General features: G+C 56.2%; 7 protein-coding genes across 7 annotated transcripts in view; 4 read left to right on the top strand and 3 right to left on the bottom strand.

The window, feature by feature from the left end:
* Window positions 1-476: 476 nt before the first annotated feature.
* OT_ostta02g05550 (Nucleotide sugar dehydrogenase) lies at window positions 477-1,682 on the top strand (the record flags this gene model as incomplete). The annotated part of the gene is made up of 1 exon (XM_022985207.1): window positions 477-1,682. The coding sequence occupies one exon, from the start codon at window positions 477-479 to the stop codon at window positions 1,680-1,682; it is 1,206 nt and encodes a 401-aa protein (XP_022840884.1).
* A 131-nt stretch (window positions 1,683-1,813) lies between these two features.
* On the bottom strand, window positions 1,814-2,830 carry OT_ostta02g05540 (unnamed product; the record flags this gene model as incomplete). Its single annotated transcript, XM_003075329.1, has 1 exon — window positions 1,814-2,830. One exon carries the CDS (start codon window positions 2,828-2,830, stop codon window positions 1,814-1,816), a length of 1,017 nt encoding a protein of 338 aa, XP_003075377.1.
* Window positions 2,831-3,083: 253 nt separating this feature from the next.
* Window positions 3,084-7,724, bottom strand: OT_ostta02g05530 (DNA/RNA helicase, DEAD/DEAH box type, N-terminal; the record flags this gene model as incomplete). The annotated part of the gene is made up of 1 exon (XM_003075328.1): window positions 3,084-7,724. One exon carries the CDS (start codon window positions 7,722-7,724, stop codon window positions 3,084-3,086), a length of 4,641 nt encoding a protein of 1,546 aa, XP_003075376.1.
* Window positions 7,725-7,874: 150 nt separating this feature from the next.
* On the top strand, window positions 7,875-8,546 carry OT_ostta02g05520 (Molybdopterin cofactor biosynthesis C (MoaC) domain; the record flags this gene model as incomplete). Its single annotated transcript, XM_003075327.2, has 1 exon — window positions 7,875-8,546. One exon carries the CDS (start codon window positions 7,875-7,877, stop codon window positions 8,544-8,546), a length of 672 nt encoding a protein of 223 aa, XP_003075375.2.
* A 64-nt stretch (window positions 8,547-8,610) lies between these two features.
* Window positions 8,611-9,939, bottom strand: OT_ostta02g05510 (Fatty acid desaturase, type 1; the record flags this gene model as incomplete). Its single annotated transcript, XM_003075326.1, has 1 exon — window positions 8,611-9,939. The coding sequence occupies one exon, from the start codon at window positions 9,937-9,939 to the stop codon at window positions 8,611-8,613; it is 1,329 nt and encodes a 442-aa protein (XP_003075374.1).
* A 718-nt stretch (window positions 9,940-10,657) lies between these two features.
* On the top strand, window positions 10,658-11,767 carry OT_ostta02g05500 (unnamed product; the record flags this gene model as incomplete). Its single annotated transcript, XM_003075324.2, has 1 exon — window positions 10,658-11,767. The coding sequence occupies one exon, from the start codon at window positions 10,658-10,660 to the stop codon at window positions 11,765-11,767; it is 1,110 nt and encodes a 369-aa protein (XP_003075372.2).
* A 1,249-nt stretch (window positions 11,768-13,016) lies between these two features.
* The window catches only part of OT_ostta02g05490 (Major facilitator superfamily domain, general substrate transporter), a gene marked incomplete at both ends in the record, with an annotated part of 2,850 nt that continues 1,639 nt past the window's right edge, over window positions 13,017-14,227 (top strand). The window contains one exon of the mRNA XM_022985206.1: window positions 13,017-14,227. This exon is cut by the window's right edge and continues 1,639 nt beyond it. Within this exon, the coding sequence (XP_022840883.1) occupies window positions 13,017-14,227 (1,211 nt within the window).

Below are 14,227 nucleotides of genomic sequence, written 5' to 3'. Positions count from 1 at the left end.
CCCTAAACCCTAAACCCTAAACCCTAAACCCTAAACCCTAAACCCTAAACCCTAAACCCTAAACCCTAAACCCTAAACCCTAAACCCTAAACCCTAAACCCTAAACCCTAAACCCTAAACCCTAAACCCTAAACCCTAAACCTCTAAATCCTAATCCCTAAACCTAAACCCTAGAACCCTAAACCCGCGACAAGAGACGCACACAATGACAGACCCCGGCCAACATTGAGGGTGTACCAAGGCGCACACCACAAAACGAGGCACTAAGACACGTCTGGGGGAACCCTTATTCAAGAAATGACTACGCGTTGGTAATTTTCTTTTAGTGGTTTGTGTGACGAGGTGTTCAAGACCAAGGCCTCAGACTGATACCAAAGTCGCCCTGTACAACACTGTTTGCCCACACAAAATGACGCGCGCTGGACGCGGCGTGTGCCCAACACCCCCATCTACACACTTGGCCACGTGCTCTCCCGATGGCGTCGGCAGATTCCATTCTGGAAACCAAACGCGCGGGTTTCGTGGGTTTGGGTCGACTCGGTCTGTGCACGGCGCTCACGTTCGAGCGCGCGGGCTGGGACATCGTCGGTGCGGACGTGTTTCCAGCGTACGTCGAGAGCATCAACGACAAGAGCCTGAAATCATCTGAGCCCGGCGTGGAGGAAGCTCTTCGATCGTGTGAACGACTACGCGCGACGCTCAGTTTGAAAGAAGTCTTGGATCACGCGGATGTCATATTCATTCTCGTCGCCACGCCGACTGGTGTCGGTGACAACGCGTACGACACGACGACGCTCAGCCGAGTTTTGTGGGACATCTCCAAGTTAAAACCGAGGAACAAACACATCGTCGTCTGCTGTACCGTTCTACCGGGTTACATCGCGTCGACCGGTTCGTATTTGCTTGAAGATTGCGACGGGTGTACGCTGAGCTATAACCCAGAGTTCATCGCGCAGGGCGCCATCATGCGCGGGTTAGCGGAACCCGACGTCGTGCTCATCGGCGAAGGAAACACTGAGATCGGAGACGTTTTACAACGTTTATACGAAACCACGACCTCGAACACGCCCCAAATTTGTCGCATGTCTCCACAAAGCGCCGAGATTATGAAGCTGAGCGTCAACTGTTTCGTAACCACAAAGATTAGTTTTGCCAACATGGTCGGCGACATTGCCGACGCGACGCCGGGAGCGCGAAAGGATGACATTTTACGCGCCGTCGGAAGTGATTCTCGCGTCGGACACAAGTGTATACTTCCGGGTTATGGGTTTGGAGGACCGTGTTTTCCCAGAGATAACCGAGCGCTCGGCACGTACGCTCGATTGGTCGGCATCGAGCCGACGCTGTGCGACGCGACGGACAGATACAACCGTCTACACGCCGAAATCATGGCGAAAACACTGCTCGATCAAAATCTAGATCGATACGTCATATCGGACGTCGCGTATAAACCGGATTGCCCGGTTGACATTATCGAAGAGTCCCAACCAATCGAAGTGGCGAAGCGTCTGGTTCGCGCTGGCAAGCGCGTCACGATTCGCGACAGAGCCACCATCATTCAACTGGTGAAACGCACGTACGGACGAATGTTTGAGTACGAGATTGCAAACGGTGAGTCCCGAGGTGACGACTCAAGCACGAGCGCGGCGATGGGGAATCCCCTCTCGAGCTATTCGGCGTGAAGACGTCGCGTGTTTCTTTAACGTCGTGCTTTGAAAGAGCGCAAAGATAAATTATACTCGTCATAAAAATATACACAGATGTGCCAACTTACGCGTGACAATCACGGGTTCACGCGCGAACACGCATTCATTCACCTTTGCAGATTCACGGTTTCGTTTCCCAGGAGCTCGACAAGCAGCTGGCGACGAACCTCGCTCGGCTCTTTAAACGCGTGACTATGAACTAGAATAGCCGCAGGGGTGGGACCACCCCACGTTTTCGGATCGAGCGCCGATCGACATTCTGCCAGAGACATGAGATCACAGTTACGAATCGCTCTCGAGCCTTGTAAATGCCGAGTGAACGCATCGAATTGACCAGTCGCCTGAGCGAATCTGATCATGTTTGAGTCAAAGGCGGTGTCGCCCGAAACCTTGGTGTAGAACCACTCTCTGTATTCGGAGAGAAACTGTCTAAATGTTTCGTTGCGTAAGTTGTAAGCCCCGTTTCCGTTGAAGTAATCATGGTTATACGTATTCTTCGCCGCTTGTATCCACACCTCTCCCGACGTCGGCCGGAGCACGGTTTCGACCACTGCTGAAAGCCAATCGTGCTTCACAGGAACCGAATCGGCCTCCATCTGTAACACCGCGGCGTATTTTCGATCCAAATCTCGGTGTAGCATCATCGTGAAGAAACAATACGGCGGGCCCCCCGCATAGGTGTCGTAACAACTCGGTACCAGCGGTCGCAGTTGGTACACGTCGTCGAAGCAGCGTCCGCCGGGAATGTCGAGCGACGGGAGGTGTGCGTCCGTCATGAAGATTAAGTCCACACTATGACTGAGATGTCCCGTTGTTTCATCGCACGGTTTGAATAAACCCCAAGTCACGCGGAGTACTTCAAATGCCTTGAGCGAGTGTACTGGTGCGATCACCGCATACCTCTGTTCGTCTGTTGTTTCCGACCTCGCCACGACCTCAGCGCCGGTCACCGCCCCCGCACGCGCGTCCGCGACGATGTTTGTCGTCGAAATCACATCGTCCACGTCTCTCGTGTCGCCACGGCGACTCGACGCGTAGACGAGCGCGGTGAAAAACAGAACCACGACCCAGACGGCTTGCTTTTTGTGCGACTTGAGCGACACGTTGATAACCTTGATAACCATGACGTTGAAAGAACGCAGACGTTATCGGTGTGTTATGTGTGCGCTTTCGTGTGTTCACGCAGTCACAATCTGTTACGGGTGGCGAGAAACGCGCGCTCTTGACACTACTGGCGCGCCGGTGTGTGGCGGCCACTATGTGTGGCGGCCTCGACGAGTAGAAAATGGGGAAATATTGTTATGCGCGACGGCACAGAGTTTTCCGTCGTACTACGTGACAAAGCGTTTTCATCCTGTGTCCATCACACGGTGCACTCTAATGTCCCTCGGATGCCAAAAGTTCTAAGAGCGCTCGCACGACTGGCGTCGACGTCAAGTGCGCAGTCGGGTGATTGATTCGGTCCGACAAGAGCTGATCGACGCGCTGTCGCAACTCTCTGATGAGAACGCCGATGCGCGCGGGCGCTTGGAATCGCGCCCAGCCGTCCACCGCGACGAAACCCTTGTCGTGTTCAACGCTCACGTCGCCGCCGAAAAGTAGAAGCGAGTACGCGCCGACCATCGTGTTGTCGCGGATGTACACTTTCGCTGTCTCGACGCGTTCGCTGTACACAATCCAGCGACTCTCGTACTTCCCGCAGTGAAAGTTCACCGACGTCGGATGCAAGAAGACGCGTCCGAGATCTTTGGAGTAATATTTGAGCTCGCGGCTATTCGCCTCCTTCGCGACGGCGCCCGCGTTTGTTTGCACGTACTTCGTCTCCGGATGCTTGACGCGAACGACGTGCGGGTAGAATCCAGCCACCAACGCCGCTTTGACGACACGCGTGACATTGGAGTTCGAATCCGCCTCAGTCCCTCCAGAGCCGTGACGTCGCATGTTGCTCAGATACTCGCGTCGCACGAAACCCAAATCTGCAAGAATCTGCGCGTAGTCCGATCGACTCGTGCGCACAGCCTCGAGCGCTTGTTGACTGAGAAAATATTCCTCGCAATACCTACGCTCAAATGGTTTACCTCTCTCGCACGCCTTTGCCCAACCGTTGTAAGCGGCAACCATGGTGAGGTGGTCACTCTTGTTCGCCGACAGACTTCGTTTCGCTCGATCAGCGGCATCACGGTTGTCCTTGGGCGAGAAAAATAGCGGGCGGCCGCTCATCGCGCCGGCAATCGTTAGAATCGGATCCAGACATCCAAGTAACGCGCCGAATAGAAGCATCTTGCCAATCCGTGCATCCACGGGCATCTGCGCTAAATGACGTCCGAGCGGCGTCAACGCCTCGTCGGGATCGAGCGCGCGCAACGCTCGAAGCTCGTCAAGAGCGGCCGAGACCGAGCACGCATCGGGAGGTGAAAGCGCCGCACCCAAGGTCTGTGCGACGGGTTCGCTACTCATCGCCTTGATCGATAGACAAAGCTGCTGTAGCGGCGTGCGAAGCATCTCTGGCGGTTGTTGCGGAGACATGTTTGCAAACTGAGCGCGAGAGAACATCGCAAAGCGCGCGCCTGGAGCGGTACGACCGGCGCGGCCACGGCGCTGCTTCGACGCGGCTTGCGACACCCACGTGTCAGCCAAAACTGAGAGCCCACGCAAGCTGTCGTACTGCATCTCCTTGGCGCGTCCGGTGTCGATAACGTATCTAACATCGTCAATCGTGACGGACGTTTCAGCTATGTTTGTTGCGACGACGATTTTGCGCACGCCTTCCGGTGACCTCTCGAAAATTCGACGCTGGTCCTTGGACGATAATGAGCCGTACAGAGGTAAGATACGTAGAGTCCCCACGTCGCGCTCTTCCAAGAGTCTCGACTGTTCAAGCTTGCGAATCAGTCGCAAAATTTCAAACTGTCCCGGCATGAAGATGAGAAAAGCGCCGAGTCCGACATCTTTCGGCTTCGTTCCTGCGACTGGTGGCGGCACGAGTGCGTTCGTACCTTGTTCAATCTCAGTCCGAATGATGCACGCGATCAACTGTTCGATGGCGTCGTAATTTATGATGGATTCGTCCACGTTTCGGATGCTGCTTTTCGTTTGCGGCGCGTATCGAGCAAGCTCTCGTGACGCCTCTGCGAGCAAATCGGCTCGTCGCCGCTCTTCCTCGATTTGTGTCGCCGTCTTCATCGGTACCATTGATTCAGCCGTCGACTCATCGACGACGATTTGTGACTTCTTCACCTCGTACGCGTGCTCGTCGTCGACGAGATCCCAGTCCTCTGGCACGTTTTCGCCTTCCTCGTTTTCGTCGTCTTCATCTCCGTCGTCGTCGTCATCTTCGTCGTCTCGCTCAAGACCAAGAGCGATGCGCTCTTCCCGTCGTTTCACAGCCTTTTCGGCCAGAGTAGCTTCTAATCGTTCGTTCGATTTCACGCGCCTTACCTGCTTACGCTTTGCGTACGGACCACCTCTTCCAACCGTGTGACCCGTCATCTCGAATACGTCCTCGAGGAAATACTCGCGAACCGGATGGGTGAAACCCGCGATGTGCACCTGCGTCGTGGACACGCCGGAGACGGCGGCAATCGGAGACGGATGCTTAAAGTAAGAATCGAACAAATCTGCGTCAGCCGTAGCGGACATGAGCACAATTCGCATTTTTGGATTCTTAGCGATGACTCGTCGTAAGAGAAGGAGTAATAAATCAGAGTCCACGGATCTCTCGTGGACTTCATCGAGAATGACATGCGTCGTGTTTTCGAGTAACGGATCCGAAAGAAGTCGACGAATCAATACGCCGGTGGTACAGAACAATAACCGCGTTTTGGCGGATTGCTTGGACTCAAGGCGCACAGAGTATCCGACAACATCGCCGCACCGTTCGCATCGCTCCGCCGCGACGCGCTCGGCGAGTCCAATCGCTGATATTCTTCTCGGCTGCGTCACGATGATGTTTGTTTGCCCTCCTCGACCGGCCGCGATCTCGGATTCTAGTATAAACTGAGGCACCTGCGTTGATTTACCGCAACCCGTCTCACCGCTCAGGACGATGACTGACGCCTTGTTCACCGCTCGCGTCACTTCCTCTCTACTCCCGCTCGCCGGCAGGTTCGATCGGACTGTCATCATGGCGAACGGGTCACCTTTGCCTTTCTTCGCCATGTGAAGGTACTCATCAAACGCGTCACGAAGTCGATCGCTCTCGGCTGACATCTCAGCTTGTGACATGCCGCGGCGTTCTCTCTGTCGTTTCGCGGGCGTCCTTTGCGCCACCGACTTCGTCTCGCGCGCGCTGGCGTGTTTCGGAACGAGCAAGTCTGTACCCTTCGGCATCGGCAGCGCGCTCGTCGGCGTCCGTACCTTGGACGCGCCTTTCACGTCTCCGCGCGTCTCGAATTTCACCAATCCAGGCGCCGCGTCAATCAGGGTGTACACGCACGGCGCGCCGCAATTCTCGACGGCGATTCGCGCGAGTTCCCTCGTCGCTCGCATGAATGCCTCTCTGGACTCGCCATGGGCGTGATAGGCGATGATTGGAGGTTCGACGCAGGGATATCCTCCGCCCTTCGGAAGATACACCTCCAGCGTGCCGCCGATACCAACCTCTGTGTCGACGTTTACGCGAACGCCGCCGCCCTGAATCCTGGAAACCTTTTCCTCTCCGCATATCGCTTCTATGGCCATCAATTCTTCGTTCCACTCTTCTTCGTTGAAATTCGGGTCTCCTTTCGGCCACGAAGCGTGTTCGGTGGAAACTTTGGCGAGAACCCGACCGAAGAGATGCGCGAGCGCGTCTTCTCGTCCGGAGTGCTCGCTCACGGCGTCTTCGCACGATTTCTGATCGTAACCCCGCTCCCATAACCACGCCGTGGTTGGGTTCGTCGGTCTCGCATCCGCTGACGCCGAACTCGTCGATGCCGTTGGTTTACTCAATAACACAACACCGCCGTCGTTGAGCAACTTTGGGGCGTACAGCGCCGGTAGTCTCGATTCCGGAACGTGGACGCAGAGCCAGCTTATGGCGGGATCGAGCGCGCTCTCCAGCGTTGATTTCGTCGCCTTAGATGCCGCGAGTGCGTCTTCACGCACGAATCCTAAACTTTCTAATTTCTCACACAGCTCATTCACCCCACCCTCTTCATCCTCGTCCGCTCCGTCGTCGTCGGCCGACGAAACCATGACGTAGTCCTCCTTCAGAAGAGTCTCAACGAGCGTGCGCTTCTCCTCACTCATCGTCAAAACTTGCACCACCTCGCGCTTTGAGGCTGATTTCATACGAGCTATGCGCTGTTCTTCTCTCGCCGCGTGATTTTTGGCGTCTTCCAAGCGCTTAGCCTCCAGCCTCTCGCACTCGACGAAGGTCGACTTGTACTCTGTCGGCAACAATCGCTGCAGCGGCAGCGAATTCGCAATCTTCGCGAGCGCGACGACGGCAACTCTGTGCTCCGCCTCTTCCTTCGTCTCGCATTTTTCCTTCCAAAAGAACACCTTATCCTTGTCCGGCTTGTGCTTGTCCGCTAGGACAACCTTGCACGTCCATCCGCCTCCGTTCTCGGCGCTCTCCTCCTTCGCTCTGAACCTCGGCGATTTGAATTCCTTCTGTTTCTGCACAAACTCTCGTAAGATGACGCTCGGAAGCTTACAACTCATCCTCGAGAACGGCGTCGGCGCGTTCGGTTTCGCGGTCGGGTCGCTCTCTCGTTCGAGCCGCGCCCGTTCCTTCAACTTTTCTCTCTCCGCTATGATGAGCGCCGCCTTACCCTTCTTGACCCCATCGAGCCCTCCCTGAACGGTCGCGGCGCTCGAGGTCTCTTCACCGCCAACGTCGGCGTGTTGTCTCGCGACGTGCATTCGTAATCGATCGAGCTGCTTGAACGTTCGCTCGCAGTGCGGACACTGATGGTCTCTGTTCTGTTGCAGCGCCGCTTGGTCAAAGCCTGATTTCGACGACATCGCGCCCGTGCTCACGATCCCGCGCTTGGCCTTCGCCAGCGCCTTCTTCTGCGCGTTCGAGGGCGCCATGCGCGCCGGCTCGGAGACCTCGACGCCGGACGCGACGACGAATGCGGTGCGCGCGCCCTGCGCGGAGCCTTCAACGTCGGCGTTAGTCGTTCGCGCGCGCGCTCGATGTCCACTCGCTCGGTTCGAGCGCTCGCGCGCGCGACGAGGACGATGGCGTCGTCGCGGCGTCCTCCCGCGAGCTCGATCGCGCGCGCGTTCGCGTTCACGAGCTCGACGTCGACCTCGGACGAATCGATTCGAGAGGCGAACGAGACTTTGAACGAGGCGTTCGGGACGTCCGCGTCGACGTCGACGACGACGCCGGCGTCCGTCGCGACGCCGTCGACGTCGCGATCGTTCGCGACGCTCACGCACGTGGACGCGCGAACGGGGAAGGCGACGATGGTGAATGTTGGCGCGAAGGCGACGACGGCGCGGGAAGCCGTCGCCTCGGCGCGCGTGTACCTGGGCGCCGACGCGTTCGCGCTCGTGCGAGATAACGGAGTGAAGAAGGGTGACGTTCTCGCCGTCGCTCGTCTCGCGGGGATCATGGGCGCGAAGCGAACGCACGATTTGATTCCACTCTGTCACGCCGTCGCTCTCGATTCCGTGAGTGTCGACTTGACGCTCGCGAAAGACGAGCACGCCATCGACATTCGAGCCACGGCGCACTGCAGTGGAAAGACCGGAGTGGAAATGGAGGCACTCACCGCAGCCGCGGTGAGTGGGCTGACTATTTACGACATGTGCAAGGCGGTGTCCAAGGACATCGTGATAGGAGACGTACGACTAGAGAAGAAGACGGGTGGGAAATCTGGCGCTTGGTCTCGCGCGTTGTCGTAAATTTTGAATCGAAGCCTAGTATAACATTGTGTGTGCTAAAATTGCGCGCGTTCGCGCTCGTGGATCACGCCGAATCCGTGAACGTCCACATCGCATCCTTGCCCTCGCCTCGCTCCTCGACGGCGACGCACTTGCTCGCGACGCGCATCATGGCTCGCCAAATCGGCGTGGGATCGTACAAATAGTAATCCGGGAAGTTTGATTTGAGCGCCTCGGTCGCCTCGGTCGCCTTGTAGTGCGGGATAGCGCACTCAACGTGGTGCGCGACGTGCGTGCTACCGATTCTGTGGTGCAAAAAGTCAAACACTGGGCCGTACGGACGGTCTATGGTCAAGAACGCGCCCTTAATGTACGACCATTGCTCCGCCGCCAAGTGCTGGACGTCAACGTCGGTGTGTTGCAACCAAGTGTAAAGGACGAGCCAGAAGTTAACGAACATATATGGGCCCACGTAGAGCGCGAGGAACGGTGCCCAGCCGCATGTAGCGACCCAAGCGGCGAGCACGCCGATGAAGGCGAAGACGCCGACATCGCTGTAGTACACCTTCTTCTTCCAGCTACCCGGGAACAACTCGAGCGCGCCGGTGTTGACGTTCGGCAAGAAGTGGTTGGTGACCCCGCGCGCGCTGCCGCCGGTGGCGCCCGTTAGGAGATACGCCGGCCAGCCAAAGACCAAGTGAGTGACCAACTGAAGAATCGCGAACGGGCCCTCGCCGAGGCTTTCCTTTGCCTTGATGTTCAAATCGCCCTTCAACTCGCCCTTGACGTACGGCACGTGCGTCTCGCCTTCGGTCAAGTGATTCGTTCTTGAGTGATGCACCGCGTGCGAGCGTTGCCAAGAGAAGTACGGCACGAGGAGAACGCTGTGCAACGCGTAGCCGACCGCGTCTTGAATGAACCGGTTGTCGCTGAACGCGTTGTGACCACACTCGTGCGCGATGACCCAGCATCCGGTGGCGATCGTACCGTTAACGAACGCGTAGGCGAACCACGCCGGCCACCACGCCGCTTGGAGCGGGAGAAAGGCGTACGCGAGCAAGCCGCACCCGACGGTCATCGCGGTGGAAATCGCGGCGTACATCAACGACTTGGCGGTGTCCTTCTTGAAGCACTCCTCCGGAATCTTCGACAGCACCGCCGCGCGCGTTGGGAAGTCGTCCTTGTGCGGGAACGTCAAGGCTTTCCCATCCAGCCCGCTCCTGGGCAAGTCCTCAAAGCCGCCGATCGCGATCGCGCCCGCGCTCTGCACCGCCCCGCGTTCGCCCGTGCGCACTCGCGCGTTGACGACGCGGATAGTTTTCGCCTTCACGCCCGCGCGCTCGCGCGCCCCGGACGATCGCGCGCTCGCGGTGACGCGCACCGACGCCGCGGTTGACGTCGCCGCTGAAATCATCGTCCCCGCGACGAACGTTTATCCAGACGCCGCACCGAACGCGCGACGCCTCGCACGAGTCGTACGCACGAGGAACGAATGTGCGTAAAACGCGTTCGCGTTCGCGTTCGCGCACCTCTCTCGACGCTCGGTCGCGTCGACGAGTGCGCGTCGCGCGGCGATCGCGCGCGACGTCGACGCGCGGCTCTAAATATTTTAATATGGAAAATGATAGTACAGACAAACGCGCGTCGCGCGAGCAGGACAAGATCATTATGATGTGCGAGGTAGAAGAAAGTGAAGTAGCCGTCGGTGCCGTGGTCGGTGCTGACAGCGATGGTGATGATGATGGAATCAGAGACGACGAAATGATCTCGTCAGATGACGAGCATGTGGACCGGTACGTCAAAGACACGGACGAGCGAGTCATGTTACCACTTGCAAACGTTTCGAATCGAACGGAAATGACATGTGTAGGTAACCTCGATGAAAACATGCAGGTACAGGGTGATGACTCACGTCCTGCTCGGGACAAGGCAAAGGAAAATTTTGCTCGTATCAGCTCGTATCAGCTCGTACCCGCCGATCAATACTGTTTACCCATACGATTAACGCGTTCGGACATTCGGCTGGTACGTCCCAGTACGCCGGAACGTATCGGGAAACTGCCGATACCGGATTCAAGCACCTCATCATGAGGAGTTTCGGTGGTGAAGGCGCGAGCGATGTCGACGTCGCGATGGATGAACACGTGATGGTGAATCGCACATCGTCGCGTTCGACTTTAATCGTCCTCGCCTTCGTCGCTCTCGCCGTCGTCACGCTGGGCACGTTAAGAACTCTTCAAAGGGACATCCCTTCGCGCAAGACTCTCGACCGCGTGTCGACGACGCAACGGAACGCCTCTACGCGCGTGACGACGGTGACCATCGCGACGTCATCACACACAGCTCCGCGACCGTCGTTCGCGGTGTGTGTTGTCGGACAGGTGCGCGCCATGGCACGTCGAGACGTGCGCGAACATGCGCGCGCGGTGTTGACGACGCCGCTCATTGAGGACGGTGGCGACGTCGAGGTGTTCCTTCACCTCGACGCCAAGGGTATGGACGAAATAATAGAAAACACGCTTCGCGAATTTTGGTCTCCGACGTCGCTCGAGGTGTACGAGGTGGAGAATCGTGGAAACGTCGGACGCGCGGGGTGTTTGAGCGCGGGTTGGCCGCAGACGTTTCGACAACGCGCGTGCGCGGAAGACGTTCGTCGACGCGAACGAGAGCGAAACGAAACCTTCGATTGGATCGTTTTGACGAGACCGGACATCGAGTATTACGCTAAACTTCCTCGAGCGAGCGCGTGGATGGGTTTGAAGAAGAATTTGATCTTGAGTGGCATGTGTTGGTTCAAAAGAGATGGGGAAATCGACGCGAATCGACAAGTCGCGAAGGGCGTGGACGTGGATTCCATGACAGATGCGCTCGCGATCGTGTCGAGAGATACGATGGATCACTATGCGTCGATCGCCGACGCTTTCGAGTCGTGCATTCCAGCGAACCCACCAAGTGATAACCCGTGCGGCTCTCTCTGGGCATCGTCTGAGTGTCGAGCACAACACGTCGCAGTCAATCACACCGTCGGTCGTTTGATATCGGAAGGAGATGGAGGTGAAATGTACCGAGCCATCATATTTCGGTGTGACGACACACGCTGTTCACACATGCACCGTGACTATTGCAAGATTGAACCGTGCGACGTCGACACGAGACCGCTCGACGTCGTCTTCGCCGAAGAAGACGGGAAAAAAGTCCGGTTCACGAGCGAATATTATTTCTCGCAGCCTATGGATACGTAGTATTCAACGTAGGTACAAGTAGCAGTACAAGTAGCAGTACAAGATTTGTGATAGTGGCTTGTTTAACGCGGTCAAGGCAAGCCGTCTTAGAAGCACAATTGTTCGAGGTGAACCACAATTCAACTGGAGATGGTGACGCCGACGGTGAAATCGCCGTTGTCGTGCAACACCGTCTTCATCGCCTCCAAAAGTTTCGCCTCGATTTCATCCGTGACGTCTTCGGAGATTCTGCTGAAAGTGACGGATGTTTCAAATCTCGGACGCACGTCGTCGCGAGCGGATTCATGCGAGCAGTTAATCGCTTCGTGAGCTCTACGTGTCGGTGAACCTGATGGTGCAAACCTGATGATGTTCAGACTACTGAGATTGAAGTAGACGTGCCAACGATACAAGATGATGTTGAAGCCTTCCAACCAACTCATAGGAGAAGCCTCGGCGCAGCTTTCGACAAAGCGAGTGTTAAGTCACGCTGGGTTCAATCGTATACCGAGATGATACAACCCGCAAACAATCCGGAATTCACGTTCGAGCCTGATGAAGCCGCACACATCACAGACACGCTCGACAAACTTGAACGTTTCATGAACAACTTGAAGACACACAGAGAGATGTCTCAAAACATGTCGAGGAATAGCAAAATGGACGGCGATGGCGTGATCGGTATGTCGAACCTGGTTGCGATTCCTATGAGAGGGAGGCGGGATGATACGGCGTTGAGCAGGAAGAGGGGCTGGCATGAGAAGATGGTCGATGAGCACAAACGCAAGGCAAGCAAAGGCGAACAAATTAGCATTAGGAACTACCTCTCGTAGATGTTGTAGAGAGTATTTTAGCTACTCCGTGGCGACAAACGCACTCGATTCACGCGTTCGCCGGGTGCACCAGTTGTGGGTCCATCGCGACAGAGCGAGCGCTGGTGCAACGCGGGGCAATTGACAATTGGCAATTGTCGTAAGGGAGTAGCACTTATCTATGTAAACTACACAATTTCTCGACAATTCATGACTCGTCCACCGTTGGGGGACTCTCTAAAGGGGCGTTAGCAAGAATTTTTCCTACAACCGGTACCGGTACGCTCATAAATCGTTGGATTGGATTCAATCTCTTTTTCAGCCTCAGAAAAAGCCGTGAAGGTCGCGCTTACTGACGCCACTGCGCTCAAGCCACAAGGCCCTCCTCACTTGACACGAAGTTTAAGCCATCCCTCGCGATGACCGACGTGGGAGAAGATAACCGTCCGGACGCCGCGATGGTGAACACGCGCGCCACCGCCCTCCCCAGCGAGCACATTGTTCAGAGAGACTCGTGCGTGATGACCGGCGCAACGGATTTCGAACCGCTTTTGACGCTGCGAGACTTCCCCGTTGGCATGTACTGCGTCCCAGAGGACTGGGAAGGGACTGAATACTTTACAGACATGCACTGGTCCATCTGTAAGAGCTCTGGTGTCATTCAGCTCACTCGACTGATCGAGTTGACGACTTTGTATGACTGCCAACACGAATCCGGCGCCATCGGAGGACTGTGGAAGCGACACCACGAAGAATTTTGCAACTTTATCGACGAATTCGGTTCCAGAGCCATTTTGGAGATCGGGGGAGGGCACGGACACCTAGCCAAGATGTTCACGGAGAGACACGCAGAACAGTGCGAGTGGATCATGGTGGAGCCGAATTTACCAGATTGGCTAGCAAACGGTGAACATTCGAGTCAAATTCGTCCGATCAAGGCGTGGTTTGGGGATGAGCTTGAGTTGCCTGCTAGCGCGCCGAAAATCGACGCCGTTGTGCACTCGCATACGCTTGAACACTTGTATAATTACGATAATTTTCTTCGCACGGTGGCGAGGATGGAACCCAAGTATCAAATTTTTTCGGTGCCATACGTGATGACCGGCGCAACGGATTTCGAACCGCTTTTGACGCTGCGAGACTTCCCCGTTGGCATGTACTGCGTCCCAGAGGACTGGGAAGGGACTGAATACTTTACAGACATGCACTGGTCCATCTGTAAGAGCTCTGGTGTCATTCAGCTCACTCGACTGATCGAGTTGACGACTTTGTATGACTGCCAACACGAATCCGGCGCCATCGGAGGACTGTGGAAGCGACACCACGAAGAATTTTGCAACTTTATCGACGAATTCGGTTCCAGAGCCATTTTGGAGATCGGGGGAGGGCACGGACACCTAGCCAAGATGTTCACGGAGAGACACGCAGAACAGTGCGAGTGGATCATGGTGGAGCCGAATTTACCAGATTGGCTAGCAAACGGTGAACATTCGAGTCAAATTCGTCCGATCAAGGCGTGGTTTGGGGATGAGCTTGAGTTGCCTGCTAGCGCGCCGAAAATCGACGCCGTTGTGCACTCGCATACGCTTGAACACTTGTATAATTACGATAATTTTCTTCGCACGGTGGCGAGGATGGAACCCAAGTATCAAATTTTTTCGGTGCCATA

The sequence above is a fragment of the Ostreococcus tauri genome, assembly GCF_000214015.3.
Source record: "Ostreococcus tauri WGS project CAID00000000 data, contig chromosome 02, whole genome shotgun sequence".
NCBI classification, from domain to species: domain Eukaryota; kingdom Viridiplantae; phylum Chlorophyta; class Mamiellophyceae; order Mamiellales; family Bathycoccaceae; genus Ostreococcus; species Ostreococcus tauri.
The sequence above is the reverse complement of the archived record's forward strand: the minus strand, read 5'-3'. Positions and strand labels throughout refer to the sequence as shown.